This window comes from Otolemur garnettii, unplaced genomic scaffold, assembly GCF_000181295.1.
Source record: "Otolemur garnettii isolate 467f Iridium unplaced genomic scaffold, OtoGar3 scaffold00181, whole genome shotgun sequence".
NCBI classification, from domain to species: Eukaryota; Metazoa; Chordata; class Mammalia; order Primates; family Galagidae; genus Otolemur; species Otolemur garnettii.
In genome coordinates, this window is record NW_003852576.1 from 1197174 (window position 1) to 1220720 (window position 23547).

Here is a 23547-nt window from a genome sequence, read left to right on the forward strand (position 1 = left end):
TTTGTTTGTTTGTTTGTTTGTTGAGACAGTCTCAAGCTGTCACCCTAAATAGAGTGCTGTAGCATCATAGCTCACAGCAACCTCCAACTCTTGGCATCAGGTGATCCTCTTGCCTCAGAGGGGGAGTCTTGCTTTTGCTCAGGCTGGTCTCAAACTTGAGAACTCATGCATTCCACCTGCCTCTGCCTCCTGGAGTGCTAGGATTACAGGTATGAGCTACTGCACCCAGCCTGGGACCTAGGTTTACATACGCTAAGCTTAGATAGGTCAGAGAGAAGCCAGGAAGAAATTCAGAGCTTTTAATTTTAATATTTAATGCATAATTAATACCTAAACTGAAATCTTATGTGTACTATTCAATTTTTTAAAAGTTTGAGTGCTTCATATATGCCCAACATTGTGCTAGATAATAGGTTTATAATAAAGGAATGTGTTCATAGTGTATTAGCAAAAGATCACAATTAGCTTTTTAAATTTTAATGTAGTTTTATTTCTAGAATTTTCAGAATAAATATATTCCCTATATGTCATTTGAATGCTTCTTTATTTTAAATTATAGTATTAATGATAGCATTAAGATACTTCCTTATGATACTTTAAAAAAAAATCTTACAGCCCAAAAGAAAATGAAGATGGCACCTCTGAAAAAGATGAAAATGTTTTATCCTCGTCTTTGAAGCACTTAGAGTTAGTAGAAGAGAAGAATCTTGACGTGACCAAAGAAACCATGTTACCTGAGAATGTTACTTGTCTGCCTAATGCAGTTTTAAACAAAGAAAGAAAAGAAATAAGTGGTTTGAGTCAAAACATTCAAAGTACTTTGATTCCGGAAGTTCCACACATGTGTTTTTCTGACTCTGAAGCCAAAGTAGGAGTGATGGACAGAAGTGAAGAAGAACAAGTAGAAACAGCGTCTGAGAAAGAGCCTGGTCACACCAGTGCAGAGAGTGCTGTGGGGAGAGGATTCCCCGGTGTCCATCATGATGAAAGCAGTCCAGAAGACCGTGATCCTGTGAGTACTGTGCCCCTTCCAAATGAAATACCTTCACCTGGTGAAACAGAAGAAAGAACAACAGGAAAGAAAAAAACCTTTGGGAAACAAAAAAGTAAATCAACTTTGGAAAAGTTCCCAAGACATGAGCTATCAGATTTTGTTGGTGACTGGCCAGTTGATAAGACTATTGGGCAGAGGACAAAAAGGAACCGAAAAACTGAAAAAGCTTCATCTGTACAAAGTGACAAAAAGTATAACCATCCTCAGTCATGCATAGAATTAGAGAATAGTGTATCTGTGAATATAAATTGTATCCAAAAACAAGGATCTCCAAGTGTGGAAGATGGCAGGAAGTCACAGGCTGATAATATTTCAGAGCCACTCAATAGCTATAAATATGATCCTTACAAAAATACTGGAAAGAACTCATTCAGCATTGTGGGCGATTGGCCTTCACCTGATTCTTTAGCTCAGAGAGAGCACAGGTTGAGAATGGCAAAGACTAGTTCAAATGAACACAACCTAGAACTTGGAACAAATGACAACATGAATGAAATATCCTTATACACAGTGCATGAGACCTGTTGGGGCACAAGCCTTGAAAAACTAAGAACATTGGGTGGGTCCAATTTGGAAAGTTCTGAAGTGCCACCCAGGGAAATGGCCTGCGAGAGTCAGAGGCAGCACACGTTACCTCTTTCTTTGACCAGTAGTGCACCCAGTGTTCCTGGAGGAGGAGGACCACGGGCTCCTGCTGAGTTTCTAGAGGGAGGGTCTAGGGGAGTCCCCGGAATAGAACTCGGTGTGTGTACTCAGACTGAACCACGGGATTTTGCTCTATTATGGAAAATTGAAAAGAATAAAATTAGTATTTCAGATTCTATCAAAGTATTGACAGGACGACTAGATGGATTTAAGCCAAAAGTTTTCAGTATCAGCATAAACTCAGATGTTCAAGAAACAATTCCGTATAGGGTGATGTATGATAAAAGCACGTATGTTGAAGAAAGTGAGCTCACCAGTGCAGATGAGTCTGAAAATCTGAACATTCTTTGTAAACTATTTGGATCTGTTTCATTAGAAGCCTTAAAAGACTTGTATGAGAGGTGTAATAAAGATATTATTTGGGCAACAAGCCTTCTGTTGGATTCTGAAACAAAATTATGTGAGGATACTGAGTGTGATAATTTCCAAAAATCTTATGATGAATCACAAATTGGGCCATTTTCTCTGGGGTTGAATTTGAAAGAAATTATTAGCCAAAGAGAAACTGTAGAGGATTCTAATTCTTCTGTGCCAGAGTTTAGCCATGGAATTGGTATTATTAACACTAATGCACAGTCTACCTATGATGCCGAAAAGGAAAACTCAGAACAGGCAGAAATAAGAACTATAATTCCTGAGAAACCTGAATTAATAACAAGTGTATTTCCCAGTGCTGTTGTAGATCTGAAGGATAGCAGTGAAACACTTCCTGACAGCCAGGCAGAACTTTCATACAGTGCTAAGCAGTCTTTTCCAGGTCTCCTCAAAGCTCCTACTCGCAAAGATGTCAGCGAAATGGAGAAAAGTCTAGTGGTCCCAGAGACTGGAGATGATGTGGAGTCTTCCTTAAATTTGTCGGATATTTTAAACTCTGTATCGGGCACTTCAAATCTTGAATTAAATGAGGAAATATATTTTACGGACGCTCTTGAAATAAAGAAAAATGAAAATCTTTCAAAGGATTTTATGAAATTTCCAAACATGGAAGAGTTTATGAAGGAAGATGAACAAGAAATGGAGAAGATTCTAATGGCAGGGAGCAGTTTGTCAGATAGAGTCAGTGAAGAAGACAAAGCTGAGGTGCTGACCCCTGCTCCAGTGATGACCAAGTCTCTAACCATCGACTGTCTGGAATTGGCATTACCACCCGAACTGGCTTTTCAACTCAATGAATTATTTGGCCCTGTTGGTATTGATTCAGGTAAGGAAAAAGTAAATTACCTACATGGGTATTTTCGTGTGAATATATCAGAGAAGATGTATTTGATTATAAAATTATTTCATACTAATGTATATATGATATAAATATGTATAAATTATACATCATACGTAGGCATTATATACACATACATGTATTTACTGAAATGTAAAAGTAATTTATGTTGCTTGACTTCACATAGTATTTTTTTTTTTTTTGAGACCAGAATCTCAAGCTGTTGCCTGGATAGAGTCCTGTGGCGTCACAGCTCACGGCAACCTCAAACTCTTGGGCTTAAGCGATTCTCTTTCCTCAGCCTCTCAAGTAGCTGGGACTACAGGCGCCTGCCACACGCCCAGCCATTTTTGTTGATGTTGTCATTGTGGATTAGCTGGCCCGGACGGGGTTCAAACCAGGCATCTCCAGTGTATGTGTATGTGGCTGGTACCTTACCCACTGAGCTACGGGCACTGCCATAGTATCTTATTTTTGACACAACATGTTTCTAGAGGATTTTTTTTTTAACCTGCCACCCCCAGTGCATGGGGGTGGTGCTCTAACCTCTGACCTACAGGTACCCATCATAGAGGATTTTTTAAAAATGTAATTTGAAGAAAGAATTATTTGAGTTTATTTGTGTTTATTCAATGCATATGTTGAAAGTTTTCTGTTATTTACCTCACTTATTTGTACGGATAAAGCTTTTTTAAATTTTATTTTTATTTATTTATTTTTTTGAGACAGAGTCTTGCTATGTCACCCTCGGTAGAGTGCTGTGGTGTCACAGTTCACAGCAATTTGAAACTCCTGGGCTTACGAGATTCCCTTGCCTCAGCCTCCCAAGTTGCTGGGACTACAGATGCCTACCACAGTGCCTGGCTATTGTTTTGTTGTTGTTGTTGTTGTTGCAGTTGTCATTGTTTAGCTGGCCTGGACTGGGTTTGAACCCACCAGCATGGGTGTATGTGGCCGGCACCCTACCTACTGAGCTATGGATGCTGCCTATTTTTTTTATTTTTTTATTGAGATAGAGTCTTACTTTGTCGCCCTCGGTAGAGTGCCATGGCGTCAGTAGCTTAACAGCAACCTCAAACTCTTGGGCTCAAGTGATTCTCTTGCCTTAGCCTCCTTTGTAGCTAGGACTACAGGCAGCCGCCACAATGCCTGGCTATTTTTTTTGTTTGTTTTAGCAGGCCTGGGCTGGGTTTGAACCCACTACCCCTGGTGCATAGGGCCGGTGCCCTAACCACTGAGCACAGGTGCCCAGCCCAGATAAAGCTTTTGAATCCTTTGGTACTATTTCCTCAGATACATTTAAGCCAAGATTAATTTTTTAGAAAATGCTTACTTAAAAGTCTTTTTTTTTTTTTTTGAGACAGACTCTTACTTTGTTGTCCTTAGCAGAGTGCAGTGGCGTCACAGCTCACAGCAACTTCTAGCTTTTGGGCTTAGGTGATTCTCTTGCCTCTGCCTCCTGAGTAGGCAGGCACCTGCCACAATGCCCAGCTATTTTTTGTTAAAGTTTGGCCAGGGCTGGGTTCGAACCCGCTACACTCTGTATATAGAGTTGGCACCGTACCCACTGCCCAGGGTGCCACCCACTTAGAAGTCTTGACTAATGGAAATAAATATATTTAGGATATATTTAGACTAATGGAAGTGGGTAACTTACATTGATTTATTATGAAGCTTTGTATAGTTGTGCTATTCAGGAAGTGTGAAAACAGTAACAAAGCATATAATATAAAGGCATTTCAAGAGATTCAGTAAATAGAAACAAGTCTGCAATGAATAATATAAGTTAGCTTCATGATATGTAAGATGGTCGTATATTTCCTGCAAATATATAATGAGCAATGATTATATTTTCTTTTCTTTCCCTCTTGCCCCCAGGATCTCTAACCGTTGAGGATTGTGTGGTTCATATAGATCTGAATCTGGCTAAAGTGATTCATGAGAAGTGGAAGGAATCTGTGATGGTTTGTGGGCTTTTTTTACTGAAGAGTCCTGTCTTTGTCCATTTTGTCACCTTTGCTTTTCAATAGAAGCTGCCATGGTGGATGAAGAAGTTCTGTTGAAGTTTGACTTTGAATTTCTACTAGTTAATTGATTACTAATTTTTCCCTCTCTGTCCAGTATTTTAAACATTTCCAGACTGGCCAAATTATGTAATTAGTGATGGAGCTCAAGGGGATTATTGATTTGTTTTTTTAAAGGAAAAGAAAATCATAAACACTGAGCTTTTTATTCCCTCAGACTTCAAGGCTGATTGACTGAATATTAAAAATAGGCTTTTAGGCTCAGCACCCATAGCACAGTGGTTACGGCTCCAGCCACATGCATCAAGGCTGGTGGGTTTGAGCCTAGCCTGGGCCAGCTAAACAACAATGACAGCTGTAACAAGAAAATAGCCAAGTGTTGTAGTGGGGGCCTGTAGTTCCAGCTACTTGGGAAGCTGAGTCAAGAGAATCGCTTAAGCCCAAGAGTTGGAGGTTGCTGTGAGCTGTGACACCGTGGCACTCTACTGAGGGTGAAATGAAACTTATCTCCAAAAAAAAAAAAAAAGTCTTTTAAAAAATGGCAGCATAAGAGCTCTATGAGTGGAAAAAATGTATAGATGTCATATCTTATAATTTTATTTATCTAATTTTATTGTTATATTTAGTAAGAATTATTTATAGTTACATAAGGAGAAGTGATTTCTGTAGAGAAAAGTAACATAACGTTGTAACTTTATTTCCTAACGAACCCCTTCTTTGCCAATCTCTGCCCTGAATTTGTGTTTAGGAGCGACAAAGACAAGAGGAGGTGTCCTGTGGCCAGTTTATGCGAGGTAAAGTGCACACATTCTTACTTTAAATATTGTTGTCTTAATGGTAAAACTTGGTATATATGTTTGAATTTTGACTCATTCTAAATACACTTCCACAACATGTTAGCCACAAATTTTGATTTGCAAATAAAAGGTTTTTTTTTTTTTTTTTTTTTAGACAAAGTCCCACTCTGTTGCCTCAGTTTTTCTATTTTCTTTTTTCAATTTTTGTCTGGGATTGGGTTTGAACCCGCCACCTCCGGCATATGGGGACAGTGCCCTACTCCTTTGAGCCACAGGCGCCGCCCCAGTGTTTCTATTTTTAGTGGAGATGGGGAATTGCTCTTGTTCAGGCTGGTCTTGAACTCCTGACCTCAAGCAGTCTGCCTGCCTTGGCCTCCTAAAGTGCTAGGATTATAGGGATGAAGCACTTCATCAGGCTACGAATAAAAGTTTCTTAAGGCTGGGTGTGGGGGCTCACACCTGTAATCCTAGCACTCTGGGAGGCTGAGGTAGGCAGATGCTTGAGCTCAGGAGTTCTAGGCAAGCCTGAGCAAAAGCGAGACCCCATCTCAAAAAAAAAAAAAAATAGCTGGGCATTATGGTAGGTGCCTGTAGTCTAGCTACGGTGGAAGCTGAGGCAAGAGGATCTCTTGAGCCCAGGAGTTTGGGGTTGCTGTGAGCTACAAAGCCACCGCACTCTACCCAGGGTGAGAAAGCGAGACAATGTCTTAAAAAAAAAACTAACATTTAATGTTCATACAAAGTAAAGCTTGACGGAGGAGAAGAGCCCTGAAATATATATTTGGCTTTCACTAGTGCCCTGGAATACCTAAGATGTATTCTTATACATATAAAGTGTTTCCCATGAAGGTTTTGCTCTGTAGGAAAGAAAACTATTTCAGTTTGCGAGCAGTGGGGTGTTCATGTGTGATAGAGAGCATCGTTGAAATGATTACTCAGGTATTTAAAATTTTATTGATGTCCGTGTTACTAGAGCACAAAAGTCAGCTTGCTTTTTTGGTGTGTTCTGCCAGCTTAAAAATATTTGACTCTAAATAACTCCTCCAAGTGTTGTCTTCAGTGGTTATTACAGATTGGCAGAACCGTTACCAGGGGTCTTCGTTTTGTGCCTGAGTTCCTCCAGATAGATGCCTTTTTCGTCCACTCCCCACTGGGACCAAGGCAAGAGAGCTCCAGGTTGGAAATTTTTAGGATCTTCTTTGGTTGGTTCAGACCTGTGCTCATTGTTCTTTAAGAGCTAAAGCTGTTTGAGAAATAGAGGTGCCCAAAGGGTATCATATGTACACATACCATTGTCAGCTGTTTCTGTACTCCTCAGAACGTGTAGATGCTGAAAGGTAACACATGAAATTCTGTTAGCGTGAACTTCTTAGAATGTTAAAGTTATTTTGAATATCACTTGCTCAGTCTTTACTGTGCCCCTTCACTCAGTTACAGGTTTGCCAAAATACTGACCCTCTCAGTTCTTAGAGTGATGGGCAGAGGTGACCAGGGTTGTTGGAGCTGCTCACTTCCAGCTGGCTGCACTTCCTCTGTTTACCCACATGCGTCCTATCTACATGTCACTGTATTTTGTGTTTTGCTGTGATAAAAAAAAGAGTGGAAAGTCAATTTAAAATGAAACTCACGGCCAGGTGTGGTGGCTCACGCCTGTTGTCCCAGCACTGTGGGAGGCCGAGGCGGGTGGATCACCTGTGCTCAGAGGTTCGAGACCAGCCAAGGCCCCCCTGAGCCAAATGAGCCAGAGTGAGACCTCGTCTCTACAACAGGACAACGAGACAGCCGGACCTTGTGATCCCAGCTCCATGGGGGGCAAGAATACACTACAGGAGGAAGAAGTAATAAAAAAAAATTAAAAAAAAAAAAACCCTTCAAAGTAATAAAGTTGAAATAAAGAAATTAAAAAAAAATAAAATGAAACTCATCATTGTTCATTTCAGATATTCCTTTCTTGAAAATCTGTAAACGTGTATTTTCTAATTTCAAATTGTGTTAGATTTATAAACAGGTACATAAAAAACTGCGTTTCCTTGGTTTCTCTGAGGTGGACAGAACAGTGTGAATGATGTTGAAGTTGTCCATTTATTATTGAAGATCTGAGACTACTCATACTACTACTCTTGCAGATGCTTCCCTAGCTGGACATGCTGGTCTTGATAATCCTGAACAAAAATCGTCTCAGAGAACAGGCAAAAAATTACTGAAGACTTCAGCAGCACCTGAAATGCTACCCTTACTGGATCATTGGAGTACTCAAACTAAAAAAGTATCACTAAGAGAAATAATGTCAGAAGAAATTGCCTTACAGGAAAAACATGATCTGGTTGGTATGAGTTGGTATAAATATTGAGGCGTTGTTCCTGGCTCTAGTTGATTTTATGTGTTTGCTTTGTGATTTTCATTTGCCTCTATATTTCCTAGTCTAGGATCCATGTCTAACCTGATTGAAGTTACTGTAAAAATTGGAAAAATGTTTTTAGGTATAATTCAAATCTGAAGGTTTTTGCTTCTGGGAAAGTAGTTGATAACTCTGTAACAATAAGCCATCCATGTTAAATTTGTGTTTCAGATTTAATTTTGCATGATTGAGCTACATCTTCCTTAGCTTTTATTTTTTACCTCTAAATTTTTACATCTAGAAAATAATGAAATCATTTAAAGATAATTTCATATGTGAATTAGTAATCAATATCTGTGTTACTATTAAAGTTGTGTCTATCTTTGAAACAAAATTTTTTACAGAAAAATTTTAGAAACTTATGAATTTGAATTTAAAAAATTACATATTTTTTTTGGCTTGGCACCTGTGGCTCAAGTGGCTAAGGCACCAGCCACATAACACCTAAGGTGGTGGGTTCAAATCCAGCCCAGGCCTGCCAAACCACAGTGATGGCTGCAACCAAAAAATAGCTGGGTGTTGTGGCGGGCGCCTGTGGTCCCAGCTACTTGGGAGGCAGAGGCAGGAGACTTGCTTGAGCCCAAGAGTTGGAGGTTGCTGTGAGCTGTGATGCCACAGCACTCTACCCAGGCGGATAGCTTGAGGCTCTGTCTCAAAAAAAAAAAAAAAAAGAAAGGAAGCTTCACTTTTCCTTTGAACATAGTTTAGTTTTGTTTCTTATTTCAGCACGTTTAGTTACATTTGAAACCATTAAGTGAAGTTGTTTTCTTTTGCATTTTTTTCTTCTTAATCTTTCTTGGAATTCTGAGCATTAATATTAAATAATTTAAAAATCTTCTTAATCTGAGCAGGGCAATAGGAAGAAAAAAAAGAGGTCAAAATCAAAGGGAAAAAAACCCTCAGCTTACAGGTTGGTTAGTCCAGTTCTCAAGAGAAAAAAATTCTTAGATTGTAGGCTTAAAACATTTTATACTCGTTCCTTTGATTCTATCACTTGGATGTGATAGAATTGAAGCACAAGAAGAATGACAGGATTCTTCCTGTCTTCCTATTACTTATTTTCATAATTATGTTCATTAAACTGGAAATATGCTATCATTCCCATCTTTGCATAATTCAAGGAACAATCTCTTTAGTAGATCTTACAATTTTAGTGTTGTGTCAAATTACCTCTTCAATTAATATATGCCATAATTTGGAGAAATAGATTTTCTTTTTTCTTTCCTTTTTTTTTTGAGACAGAGTCTCAAGCTATCGCCCTGGGTAGAGTGCTGTGACGTCACAGCTCACAGCAACCTCTTGCCTCAGCCTCCCAAGTAGTTGGGACTACAGGTGCCCACCACAACGCCCAGCTGTTTTGGGGTTGTAGTTGTCATTGTTGTTTGGCAGACCCCTGCCAGCTCCAGTGTATGTGGCTGGTGCCCTGGCCACTTAGCTACAGGTGCTGAGCCAAAATAGATTTTCTTAAATAAGGAAGCCTAACACTTAATGCCCAAATGGTATAATACTTTATGTTGTAATGCCATTTTCTACTGCTGAAACTTATCTTTATGGTTTTAACTTGCCTTTAATATCTCAGTATAATAGTGAACAAATGAACATCTTTTGACTTCACAACATAATACATTTTTGTCTATCATTGATTTTTGCTTGTTTTTCCATGGGTTGGATAATAGAAGCTGGATAACTTTGTCCCAAGGATACACTTCTTAACATACATAGCCTCAATAAGAGAATTTCTTGGTACTTTTCCTCACTCTTTGTCCCCCAAGGAGAAATACACTTTGTATATATTTTTTAAAGCAAAGTATGTAAAATAAAATTCACACATAATGTATGAATAATTATAAGATGATCAGGGTAATTTTCAGTTCATTAGACCTCAGAATTTGTCCTTTAGGAAGTATGAACTTACTGTTAGAAAATTGGATTGCGGAATTTTTATAGTAAGCTTAGGTTGTAATACTTATCTTAAGGAAAATGTGAAAAAAATATTAAAATTATGTGTATATTTACTTATTTGTTTAAATTTATTGTATTATTTTTTTGAGAGATGGGATCCTGTTCTGGTGCCCAGGCTGGAGAGCAGTGGCACAATTATAGCTCACTGCATCCTTGAACTCCTGGGCTCAAGTGATCCCCTCGCCTCAGCGTCTCAGGCAGCTGGGGTTGTGGGTTTGTGCCACCATGCCTGGCTGATTTATTTCACTTTATTTTTTTAGAGATATAGTCTTACTTTATTGCTCAGGCTGGTCTCAAATACTCAACCTCTCAACTAGCTGGGATTATAGGCATAAGCCACTGTGACCGTATGAGTGAAATAGTTTCAATTCTTGAGGTGACTTGTTTCCATCACTTCTGTGGTACGTTCAGCTTTATTAGTTCTTTTTACTTGTCATATTGTCACCTAGCGTGGCTCCTCTTTTATTGCTGTTTGGTGTTTCAAATATATTGTTAGGCTTCAAAATAGTAACTGTTCTAGGATTGTTCTAGATTATTATAATTTTTAAATGTAAGAATTTTTAAAATAGGCTTACACCGAAGGTGGCGAGTTCGAACCTGGCCTGGGCCAGCTGCAACAAAAAATAGCCAGGCATTGTGGTAGGCACAGTAGTCCCAGCAACTAGGGAGGCTGAGGCAAGAGAATCACATGAGCCCAAGAGTTTGAGGTTGTTGTGAACTGTGACACCATGGCATTCTACTGAGGGCAACATAGTGAAACTCTTGTCTCAAAAAGAAGGAAAAAAAGAATTTTCAAAGTCATTTATTGCCCTTGAAATTATATAGGAAGTTACTTTTCAGAGGTTAGGGTCTTTGTAACAAACAAAAATTATTCAGTTGCATCATAGTGTTGACAGATTGTCACTTTTTTTTAACCATTATCCTAGGTTAAAATTAAAATAGCATTTTTTTAGGGAAGTTTTTTGGGTCTGGCAATTCAAACAGACAAATGCAAATATGAATTGCAAAACAATAACATAATTCTTATAGATTTATTTTGGAGTAAGTATGTTTGTGAAAATTTAAAAATAATCGTGAATTCTAAGATATTGTGTCAGTCTGAATTTTCCAGCTTATTTGCCGTGGAGGAGAATGTTCTGAGGATGTTGTTCACAGCTTCACAGTGTCTCTTTTTTGTCTCTGATGTTTTTGATCTGCAGTGGATGAATCTGTGACGCCCAGTGTGTTGTGATATTTTTAGACCTTGATAGACCTTGGGTAACTGAGGCACAAGCTCCCTATCTAAAATGGCATAGTATTTGCATATTACTAGTCACAGCCTTACACTTTTATGAGCACCCATGAGAGAAATTTCTGTCAGGTCTCAGTACCAGGAAAAGCTGTGCTTCTGCTGAGCAAACTGGTTTGTTTTTATTTTATGGACACTGAGAATCTTTGTTTCCCCTTTGCTTTGGCTACTAAGAGACTTTAAACATATGGCCCATCTTTACTGATTGTACAGGATTTTGTGGCAGATTTATTCCATATTCTAACCTTTATTTTCACTACTCTCTGGCTTCTTCATTTATTTATATCCTGTGTGTGTGTGTGTGTGTGTGTGTGTGTGTGTATCATTATCCTTTTTATGTGACCAAGTGTGTTGTGTGTGCATGTGAGAGTATTTGTGTGTGTATATATGTATCTATATTTACATGCACATGCACACGTGTATATGTGTGACTGTGTGTATGTATTTATGAACAACTTCAATACCTTGCAAAAATGGGATATAAATAATGCAAGAATACTTAAATTACTAATTTCAGCCTTTAAACAATGAGAAAGTCTGTGATTGCTTTTAAACTATTAGTCTTTTGCAATAAAATAACTATTAGTTATTTTATTTCACAAAATAACCGTGCTTTTGGTGAGCATTGCTAGTATAATAAATTCCATCTTGAGGGTGATTTTTGTATTTTTGTTTTAGAAAAGGGAGACACTTATGTTTGAAAAAGATTGTGCCACTAAACTAAAGGAGAAGCAGCTCTTTAAGATATTTCCAGCCATTAACCAAAATTTCCTGGTGGACATCTTCAAGGACCACAAGTAAGTGCTGGAAGTATTGTCTGTAGTTTCTACTCTGATGTTACTGAAAGCACATGCCATATGTTTTAATCTTTTTGGTTTATTTTTCTGATAACAAAATTAATACAGGTCTACAGTAATTACCCCTTATCCGTGGAGGATATGTTCCAAGGCTCACAGGGGATGCCTGAAATTGCAAATAGTACTGAAGACTGTATGCACGGTGTTTTTTCTTATGCATGTTGTGCCTGTGATGGCTTAATTTATAAAATTAGGCACAGTAAAAGATTAATAATAAAAATAGAGCAATTATAACATTATAGTATAAAAGTTGAATGAATGTGAACGTGGTCTCTCTGTCTCAGAATACAGCTGTCCCTTCGCATCGGGGAGGAGTTGTTGCAGGGCATCTCACTCACCTCACTGACACCAAAATCCATGGATGTACAAGTTCCTTGCCCAAAATGGCATAGTATTTACATATTACTAGTCACAGCCTTACGTATACTTTAAATCACCTGCATGTTACTTACAATACAGGACGATGTAAATGCTGTGTAAATAGTTGTTAGACTTTATTGTTTAGAGAGTAATGACAAGGAAAAAAAGGTACGTAATCAGCATAGACGCAACCATCCATTTTTTTTCTCTGATTTTTTTGATGTATTTTGATATTTAATGAATCGGTGAGGGCCCAGTGTGTTGTAATAGATATATTTTTTGAATTCAATATAAACAGTAGATAATATTTTATTATAAGCATGTCATGCATATATTTTTTTTTCCTCTGAAATTGACATCTACCTGGGTGATGTGAATTTTATCTGGCAACCCTATCCCTGTCTCTTTGCTATCAAGACATCTTTTATCAACCCATTCTCCCCAAGTCAGAATTTCCTACTCTTCCCCCATCATGGCCCAAATGTGAAATACTAGATTCACTCATTGGTTAATAATTACAACTTTTCTGAAATAGACATATAAAACAGATACTCACAGTGACTTTTCCATACTGACAAGAAAATCCCTATCTGCCTATTTCTGGTCAAAACATCACATGTTCCCATTTTATGTAGAAATGGCCAGACATCTCCTCTATTAATTTCTTCTCCTTTTTTTTTTTTTTTTTTACGTATATGTGTGTTTATTAGGTTTCCACTTTTTGCCTTTACAAAATTAAAAAGGCTTAAAATTTAGAAACAATAACAATGTTTAAGATAAGGACTAGAAACAAAACCTCGTGTTGTAATATTTTTTAGACCTTGATAGACCTTGGGTAACTAAAAGCTGAGAAAGTGAAACCTAAGATAAGGGGGAGACCACTGTATTATAAACCATTCACATACAGGGTGCGTGATGTAGCAACGAGCAATGAGCAGTGTGGAGCAGTTCACACGCCTTGTTACCATGTTTTCATTTACAGGCTGATGTGTGTGCAGACGTGTGTGCCTCTATGCTTTTGTGTGTATATATACAGTTGAATTCCACCAAAAAAGAGGTTGTACTTTATGTACTATTTTTTTTTAGTTTTGCTGGTAGATATTTTTCCTCTCCATACATAGTGATCTGCTCTATTGTAAGTTTACGTAGTATTCTGTATTAGAGAAGTACCATAATTTATTTAAACATGTTGGCTCAGCGCCTATAGCGCAACTGGCTAAGGCGCCAGCCACGTACACCTAAGGTGGCGGGTTCAAATCCCCAGCCCGGACCCGCCAAACAACAATGACGGCTGCAACCAAAAAATAGCCGGGCGTTGTGGCGGGCGCCTGTGGTCCCAGCTACTTGGAGGCGGAGGCAGGAGACTCGCTTGAGCCCAGGAGTTGGAGGTTGCTGTGAGCTGTAATGCCACAGCACTCTGCCCAGAGTGACAGCTTGAGGCTCTGTCTCAAAAAAAAAAAAAAAAAAAAAAAAAAAATAAACATGTTTCCATTTGTGGACTTCCTGGCTATAAGAAAAATTGGAAACCATGTTCCAGCGAGCATTTTTGAACATACATCTTTGAGTACCTGGAAGAATACTCAGAGACGAATGGAAGAGTGCTCTTATTCCTAAAGTGAAATTGCTAATTCAGAGTACATAGGTTTAACATTTTAATAGGCAATGCAAAATCCCTTTAATAAAGGCTGTCTGTATTAGTTAGATGTCCTGGCAATATAACCTCCCTGGATATTAGGAATCTTAAAAAATTTTGCCAGTCTGATGGGGAAAATGATTTGTCATTATTTAAATTTACTGTTACTAGTATGAGTGAGGGTTTTTTCTTTTTGTTTTTATTTGTTTGTTTGTTTGTTTTTTGGAGATAGAGTGTCACTTCATTGCCCAAGCTAGAGTGTGATGGTGTCAACCTAGTTCACAGCAACCTCACACTCAAGGGGTTCTCCTGCCTTGGCCTTGCCAGAGTGCTAGGTTTAAGGTGTGAGCTACTGCACCCAGCCCAGATGAGCTTTTTCTATTAATTACTTGCTTTTTGCCTATTCTTTTTCATTTCTATTTCTGTCTGGACTTGTGAAAGCTCTTCCTATATTATGTATGGTAATCTTTGTTAAGATAGATTACAGTTACTTTTCCTGCTGTGACACTTTGCTCTTAACTATGTTTTCTTTCGTCATATGCATGTTTTGATTCAGATGTTTTATTAGAGAATCTTTTTCTTTGTTCTTTCTGGGTTTTATGTTTTATTTAAGAAGTCTGCTTTACTTTGACATTATAAAAATATTTTCTTTATTATTTTTAAGATCTACCTAGCTTTTTTGTATGTATAATATGAGGTAGAGGTTTATAAATGAGATTTATCTTGTTTTTCCGAAAGATTAACTGGATAAATGGATTGTCTTTACCCACTGATATAAAGTGTAATCAGTAATATTTGCTACATTCCCAAATATATATTTTCTTTTGATTAAAGACTAGCTATTTTTTAGGTCCTGAGTTGTAACCATATGGCTTTAGTTATGGTAGTATTATAGTATGTTTTGATGTTTGGTATATTAGAAATGCTCTGGTTTGAATAAGTATGTTTTTGGTCATATATTTTTCTTAAATAGCTATTTTAGTAAGAGTTTGTTTTAAATAGAAACCTTGGTAGGATTTTTTGAATTTCTAATATAGGGTATTTTTTTGTTTGTTTATTAATAATTTTGTAGCAATCATAATAATGGATTTCTGAAATAAAGTCTGCTTTACCTTTAGGTTTTTGTTTTTGACCTCGAAGATTCTGAGATTGTACCTCCTAAGGTAGAGGGTCTTTAGAACCTTTCACGATCTTTTTAAGGTTCTTTATTCAGATTTCTTTCATGAGTCATTTTGGTCGTCTGTCTTTGAAGTTCGTTGTTTTTAAGCCATGTATCATATTTTGTAACTAAAAACTATTTTGCATTTGATCATATCTTTTTTCCTTTCCTAATGTTGCATATTTTATGTTTCCTCTGTTTTGCCTTTTATCAGATTGGTCCTTTTCAAGAACAAACTCTTGGTTTATTGGTCATAGCCTATTATTTTTTATTTTTTTTATTATTTATTTATTTATTTATTTTTGCCTATTTTTTTATGTTCTCTATTTTTACAGACTCCTTTCTTAAAATTTATTAATTTTCAACCCTTTGGTTAGTTTGTTTCAGTGTTTAATAACAAATACATAAAGGTATGGATTTTTTCCTGTATATATTTTTTATCTTGATATATAGTATTTTAATTTTTCTTATTTTCTAAATGATGTCTAATTTCAGTTTATTTTCTATTAACCAAGAGTTTCTAGTTTTCTAAACAGTTTGATGGCTTTGGTAGTATTGGAAGATTATTGTTTATTTTATTTTATTGTATAGGGGTATAAGAATGTGGCCTTGGCTCGGCGCCTGTGGCTCAAGTGGCTAAGGTGCCAGCCACATACACCTAAGGTGGCGGGTTCGAATCCAGCCCGGGCCCACCAAACAACAATAATGGCTGCAAAAAAAAAAGACCCGGGCGTTGTGGCGGGCGCCTGTGGTCCCAGCTACTTGGGAGGCTGAGGCAGGAGACTCACTTGAGCCCAGGAGTTGGAGGTTGCTGTGAGCTGTGATGCTGTGAGCTATGATGCCATGGCACTCTACCCAGGGGGACAGCTTGAGGCTCTGTCTCTAAAAGAAAAAAAAAAAAAGAATGTGGCCTAGAAGAGTTCTGTTTTCTGGAATTTGATGTTTTCCTTGTGCTTTAATACATAATTACTTTTTACAAATGTTATGAAAGTACAGGTTGAGCATTCCAAATCCAGAAATCTGAAGTCCAAAATGCTCCAAAATCTGAAACTTTTTGAGCACCAACATAATACCAACAAAAGAAAATCCCACACCTGACACCTGTGCTTTCTGATACTCATTGTACACATACTGTTTCATGTAGAAAATTATTAAAAATATTGGATAAAATTATCTTCAGCCTGTGTGTAGAAGGCACATATGAAATATAAATGAATTTCATGTTAAGATTTGGGTCTTGGCTCGGTCCTTGTGGCTCAAGGGGCTAAGGGACCAGCCATATACACCTGAGCTGCTGAGTTCGAATCCAGCCCGGGCCTGCCAAACAACAATGATGACTGCAGCCAAAAATAGCCGGGCGTTGTGGCGGGCGCCTGTGGTCCCAGCTACTTGGGAGGCAGAGGCAGGAGAATCACTTGAGCCTAGGAGTTGGAGGTTGCTGTGAGCTGTGATGCCATAGCACTCTACCTAGGGTGACAGCTTGAGGCTCTATCTCAAAAAAAAAAGATTTGAGTCTCATCCCTAAGATATCTCATTATACAAAGTCTAATTATGCAAATATTTCAAAATTTGAAAGTATCCAAAATTTGAAACACTTTTTTTTGGATAAAGGATACTCAACTTGTTCTTTTGAATAGCATATTCAATCTCTATTTTTAAATATATCACTTAAATCAAGGTGGGTATTTTTTTTTTTTTTTTGCCTTGATAGAGTGCCATGGTGTCATAGCTTACAGCAACCTCAAAGTCTTGAGCTCAAGGGATTCTTTTGCCTCAGCTTCCCAAGTAGTTAGGACTACAGGTGCCCACCACAGCGCCCAGCTATTTTTAGAGATGAGATCTTGTTCTGGCTCAAGCTAGTCTTGAACCTGTGAGCTCAGGCAATCCACCTGCCTTGGCCTCCCAGAGTTGCTACGATTACAAGCGTGAGTCACTGTGCCTCGCCTTAAATCAAAATTTTAATGATAATTATTCCAATCTATAATTTCCTTGTTGATTTTTGTCTGGTAGTTTTTATAGAATTATGTGCTAAATTCTTCTAAAAGCTGGGGGCTAGGGGAAGGCGCTGGCGTATGGCCACTGTGTTCTGGGGGCCTAGGGTTAGAGGGCTTGAGGTGAAACGGCCCAGAGTCGTGCTCCTCCAACAAGGGGAGAGGGCTGGGTGAATCCTTTCTGCAAATGGCCAGAGTGATCGGTCAGTCAGGTACCTTAGGGTAGATAGTTGATTGCCTCCTTTGTCTGCGAACAGCAGGATGATTCTCCTCTGAGAGCAGTAGTTTCAAGTGCATCCTGGAGGGAGGTGGGCTCAGTTACTGCAGTCAGTGCTTGAGGCGTTGTCCTCTGGGCTGCAACCCTCAAACACACACCCGAGGTTGATGGAGACGGATTTCCAGCCCTGTAAGTGGGTGGGTGGTTTTAGAAAGGATATGGTTATTGGTAATGGCACCTACCCTCCAGAGTGCTGTCTGTGGTGGGAGGGCTAACATAGAACTGTGGTCCCAAATAGCGTCCCTTCAAGGGTTGTGTTTAATAAATGGAAGACTAGCCAAATACTGCCCTATTTTAGAATATGTAGTTACCACTTTTCAGAAGATATTCCTATGTGGTCACCTCTTCAGTATCTGGCCAATGGGAGAGATGAGTGTCATAAATAGTATGAAATAATGAGCAGTGTGAAGTCATTTATGATTTTCTTCAAATTTTAGAACGTGAGTATATCAGATGTTTGTCAATTTGTAGAATTTCCTACAATGTAGGATCACCTTGAAAACATGGCTTTTTTGTATATCAGATGTTTGTCAATTTGTAGAATTTCCTACAATGTGGGAAGTCATTTATGATTTTGTAGAATTTCCTACAAAGTGTGAAGTCATTTATGATTTTCTTCAAATTTTAGAACGTGAGTATATCAGATGTTTGTCAATTTGTAGAATTTCCTACAATGTAGGATCACCTTGAAAACATGGCTTTTTTGTATATCAGATGTTTGTCAATTTGTAGAATTTCCTACAATGTAGGATCACCTTGAAAACATGTAGGAGAGGTAGGATAATTTCACTTTTTATATTCTGTGTCCCTGCTTAGACCTTCTTGGACTAGAATCCCATGGCATAAATAAAAGTGCATTTGACACAATAAAAATGTCAGCTTTAAAGGTTTATTATCTATGTTTGAGGGAAACTAGAGCCATGTGTGAATTTAGCTATTAAGAATATATGATAAAAATGGAAGAAAGATTCGTTGTGGATAATTCACCTGGAATAAAAGATCAGAAGTTGGCAGCACCTGTCGCTCAGTGGTTAGGGAGCCAGCCACATAAAGTAGGCCTGGCAGGTTCCAACCCAGCCCGGGCCTGCTAAACAACAATGACAACTGCAACAATAACAACAACAAAGTAGCCGGGTGTTGTGGTGGGTGCCTGTAGTCCCAGCTACTTGGGAGGCTGAGGCAAGAGGATTGCTTAGGCCCAAGATTTGGAGGCTGCTGTGAGCTGTGATGCCATAGCACTCTACTGAGGATGACATAGTGAGACTATGTCTCAGAAAAAAAAAATAAGAAATTGAATTACCATTGTTACCTTGGTATTCATTTTTTGAAAATTAATTTGATATACAATGAGCATTTAATTTCAGTGTTTTCAATATTCTTATAAAATGTTTGAAAATTGCTTAAGGTCTCCACATAACTTTTATTTTCATTTATTGATAGTATGTTTGTACTTATACTTCCTGCAGTTATTCATTGGAACACACAGTGCAGTTTCTAAACTGTGTTCTTGAAGGGGACCCTGTGAAAACAGTTATAGCACAGGAGTTTGTTCACCAAAATGAAAATGTCTCTTCTCATACTGCCCAGAAGTCTAAAGAGAAAAAGGTATGGGATTACTTATTTTTCCCTATAGTGGTAGGTGTTTGTGTATAAAAATATAATTTGTTTGTTGCATACAAAAACTTAATCATTGTTTCTCATCATTTTGACTAGATTAAAATTTTAACCACCAGTGGCATATCTGGTTTAGAATGTCTAGGCACTCAGAATAATGAATTTATACCTGATTTTTTTCTTCAGTGTGAATGACAAGCATTTGAATTTCTGCAATTTCTGAACTCTGCTGCTTAATTGAATAGCCTTTTTGAAAAAGTGTCATACTTTTTTCCAAAGTGGCTGTACCATTTTACATTTACATGAGAAATGTATGAGGGTTCCAATTTCTCTAAATCTTCCCTGAAACTTGTTCTTTTTGATTATGTCTATCCTAGAGGGTGCACAGTTGTTTTAAGGATACCCAGGATTTGTTTTAATCAGGTACAATAAGACATGCAGAAATGTCATAAAGGAGGAAGTTTATTATACTCACAGATTCCCTAGAAACAGGAGGTGTGGCTCACCATCAGCACCGCGCAGGGAGGCAGGGTAGGTCAGGAGGTGAAGGAGTTGGGGCGGAAATGTGGGCAAAAGTCCTTATTATGGTTTCTATAGGAAGGAATGGGCAAGGCAGGATAAGCAGGTTTAGGATTGGCTAGTTTAAATAGTTTTAGCTGACTCTGGAGCACAGAAGCTGCCCTAAGTTGTCTAATACTTGGCCCTAGAGTGATTAGGGTAGGGATGGTGGCCTGGAGTATAAGAGCCCCATAAAGCAGGTTGCTCTGAATTGGTTGGTTTGTAAATGAAAGATGTGCTGGCAGGAACAGTTAGGGATTGTGTCTAGGAATTGGTTAACCTTGGAGGATTAGCAGGGGTGGAAGGAGGTGAGGAAGCAGTCAACAGGGAGAATCTGGGTTTCATATGCATTTTTTGAAGATAAGGCAGGGGAGGGGGTTTACTTTCTTTGTAATTGCTTTATTTTTTTCTGAGACAGAGTCTCACTTGTCACCCTGAGTAGAGTGCCATGGCGTCACAGCTCACAACAACCTCTAACTCTTGGGCTCAAGCAATTCTCTTGCCTCAGCCTCCCAAGTAGCTGGGACTACAGATGCCTGCCACAACGCCCGGCTGTGTTTAAGAGACAGAATTTCATTCTGGCTCAGGCTGGTCTTGAACCTGTGAGCTCAGGATATCCTCCTGCTTCAGCCTCCCAGAGTACTAGGATTTACAGGTGTGAGCCACGGTGCCTGGCCTTGTAACTGCTTTTGGTGTAACATTTTATAGGCAAAGAAACTGAAAGATACTGAAGAGACCCCAAGCGAACCATGTTTCCAGGATTTTGAGTACCCGGAGTATGATGACTACCGGGCAGAAGCTTTCCTGCACCAGCAGAAGAGGATGGAGTGCTACAGCAAGGCAAAGGAAGCTTATCGGATGGGGAAGAAAAACGTGGCCACCTTTTATGCCCAGCAGGTGAAGTGGAAAGATGATGATGATTTTTTTTCTTTGTCAATTAAAATATCTAAATAATCTTGGAGCAGATAACACTACCTGGATTGTGACAAGATTGTTATTCTGGGGAATGTAGTGATTACGTACGTTATAAAACTAAGGTATCGTGATACCTAAGAGGTGTATTGTTCTGAGAGTTTTATCTCCTTTGAAATGCTCAGTTTCTGTGGTTGCTTTTGCATTTACAGCTTCCCTAAACTAGAGTCTATTCTGACTGTCTGTACTTTCTTTTAGGGAAGAGTCTGTCATTCAGTGCTACTTCTAAACAGATAACAAATTTTCTAGAGGGCAGGCAGCAGAATGTTAACAGTTGGTCATCTCAGGCTGGGATTATAAGGATTTTGTGCTTTTTGTTATGTTTGAATTTTTACTAATGTATCACTTTTATAGTCAGAAAAAGAAAATGACATTAAGGCTGGCCCTCCTGTCTCCAGATTGGGGTGGGTGGGGATGAGGAAGGGATACCTGGAGCTGCTGCAGCCACTTGTCACCACGAGGAAAGGTGATAGCAAAGAAGGAGAGAGGCGAAACACAAAGCACCAGGTCTTTAAAGGCCGAGAGAGGACTCTGGCCCCAGGAGAATGGTCAGCAGCAAAATATACGCCTTACAGCAGATTCAAATCGGCAAAACTCTACTAAGCACTTAGTTTACCAGCCGCGCAGGGAGGTCACCACGGAGAAGTGCAAAGGCCCAGCTGTCACACGGTGGGTGGAGTGGAGTGGTGGTAACTAAAAAAAAAAAAAAAGAAAATGACATTACTATTTTTCAGGGAAGTAGAATTTTTACCTAGACTTAGTTGACGTGGTATTAGAAAAAACCCTGCTGCTTGATTCATTTTTTATTTTTTGTGGTTCCATATGGCTTACTTCTTCACATTGGAGCAAAGAAGGGTGTCTAAAAGCAGATCCCTAACAGCAGATCTTGGGGATGGTTTCAAGGCTTATTACAAGATGTTGAAAGGGAATGCCAAGACGAGGCCCAAGATTTTCAAAAGATACACAGATAATAAACCAGTGAGTTCCTTCTTGAGATGGTGTAATAGTCAGAATTCTTCAAAGGGGCAGAACCAGTAGGGGATTTATTAGGGTGTATTGCTTACCCTAATGATCATAGAAATGATCACAGAGGGGGAGAAGTCCCGCAGCAGCTGTCTGCAAGATGGAGAGCCAGAGAAGAAGAGAGCATGGCTCAGTCCAAGTCCAGAGCGTCAGGACCAGGGAAACCGGCAGTGCAGCTCCCAGTCTCCCAGTCTGAGGCCCAAGAACCAACAGGAGGCATCTGGTGAGACTCCCATAGTCCAGATGCTGAAGTCTGATGTCCAAAGGCAGGAAGAGAAAAGCGTCCTGCTCTGGAAAGAAGAGAAAACAGAGAGAGAGCAGTCTTGGGCCAGCTGAGCCTCCCCTCGATTGGAGGGTGCTTGCTTATGTGGAGGCCAGGACTTCCTTTCTTAGTCCACTGACTCACACGTCGGTCTCCTCCAGAAACGGCCTCACAGACAAAACAACGCTTCGCCCATGTCTAGGCATCTCTCCGTTCAGTAGAGTTGATACCTGAAGTTAACCATCCCAGATGGGAGTGTTCCGTTAAGTTTCTCTCTTCTGTGATTTTTGGTACAGAAAATGTTAGAAGCAGTGATTGAGTAATTTAAGAACTGAATTATTTAATTCACTGAAATTAACCTAGATTTTGATGGATTACCTAGATGTATTAGCCCGTTGCATTGTTTAAAATTTTAGATTTACTGTTATGTTTTTTCTTCTGCCTTTATTTGGGCACTACTATTTCCTCATTGCCTACATAGCAAACATCTAAGGTGTCAGTGGGTGCTGTGTCTGTAATTAAAGGGTGGTCTTCATGAGCAGAAGATGAAAGAAGCCAATCACCTTGCTGCCGTGGAGATCTTTGAGAAAGTCAATGCCTCGCTGCTGCCACAGAATGTTCTAGACCTCCATGGGCTGCATGTGGATGAAGCTATAGAACATTTGATGGCAGTTTTACAGCAGAAAACTGAAGGTAAGACCACAGTAATGTCAACTTTCAATATTAGATATATATATATTTTAAAAATTATACATATATATTTATAAAATATATATATATATTTTGGTTATGTTGGTGTAACTTGCAAATTCAGGAGTGTCTGACTAGATAGGGCAGTGGTTTTCAACCTTCCTAATGCTGGGACCCTTTAATACAGTTCCTCATGTTGTGGAGACCCCCAACCATAAAATTATTTTCCTTGCTACTTTGTAACTGTAATTTTGCTAATGTTATGAATCATTATGTAAATATCTGATACTAGGTGACCCCTGTGAAAGGGTCATTCAACCCCAAAAGGGGTTGCGACCTGCAGGTTGAGAACTGTTAAGATAGGGTGACCCTGTCTGGGTCAAGTTTATAGATGTTGGCATTAGTTATTCTTTAAGAAAACTTGCTAGCCTGGGCAATGTAGTGAGACCCTGACTTCACAAAAAATAAAATTAGCTGGATATGGTGGTGGACACCTGTAGGTCCAGCTACCCAGGAGGCTGAGGCAGTAGCAGTGCTAGAGCCCAGGAGTTGAAGATGATAGTGACCTGTGTGGTCATGCTACTGTAGTTGAGCTTGGGCAACATAGTGAGACTCTCTCAAAAAAGAAAAAGGCTGGCTGGCTTCCTTCCTTTCCTTTCCCTCTCTCTCTCTCTTTCTCTCTCTCTCTCCTTCCTATTTTTTTTTTTTTT

General features: G+C 38.9%; 1 protein-coding gene across 5 annotated transcripts in view; it reads left to right on the forward strand.

The window, feature by feature from the left end:
* N4BP2 (NEDD4 binding protein 2) overlaps nt 1–23547 on the forward strand; it is a 92453-nt gene that overhangs the window by 53802 nt on the left and 15104 nt on the right. For all 5 annotated transcript variants that reach the window (XM_023519614.1, XM_023519613.1, XM_023519615.1 and 2 more), the window contains 8 exons: nt 616–2960; nt 4851–4936; nt 5745–5790; nt 7920–8116; nt 12120–12238; nt 19185–19323; nt 20599–20787; nt 22672–22840. In XM_023519614.1, the coding sequence (XP_023375382.1) occupies nt 616–2960; nt 4851–4936; nt 5745–5790; nt 7920–8116; nt 12120–12238; nt 19185–19323; nt 20599–20787; nt 22672–22840 (3290 nt within the window). The remainder of the gene's footprint in view (nt 1–615; nt 2961–4850; nt 4937–5744; nt 5791–7919; nt 8117–12119; nt 12239–19184; nt 19324–20598; nt 20788–22671; nt 22841–23547) is intronic.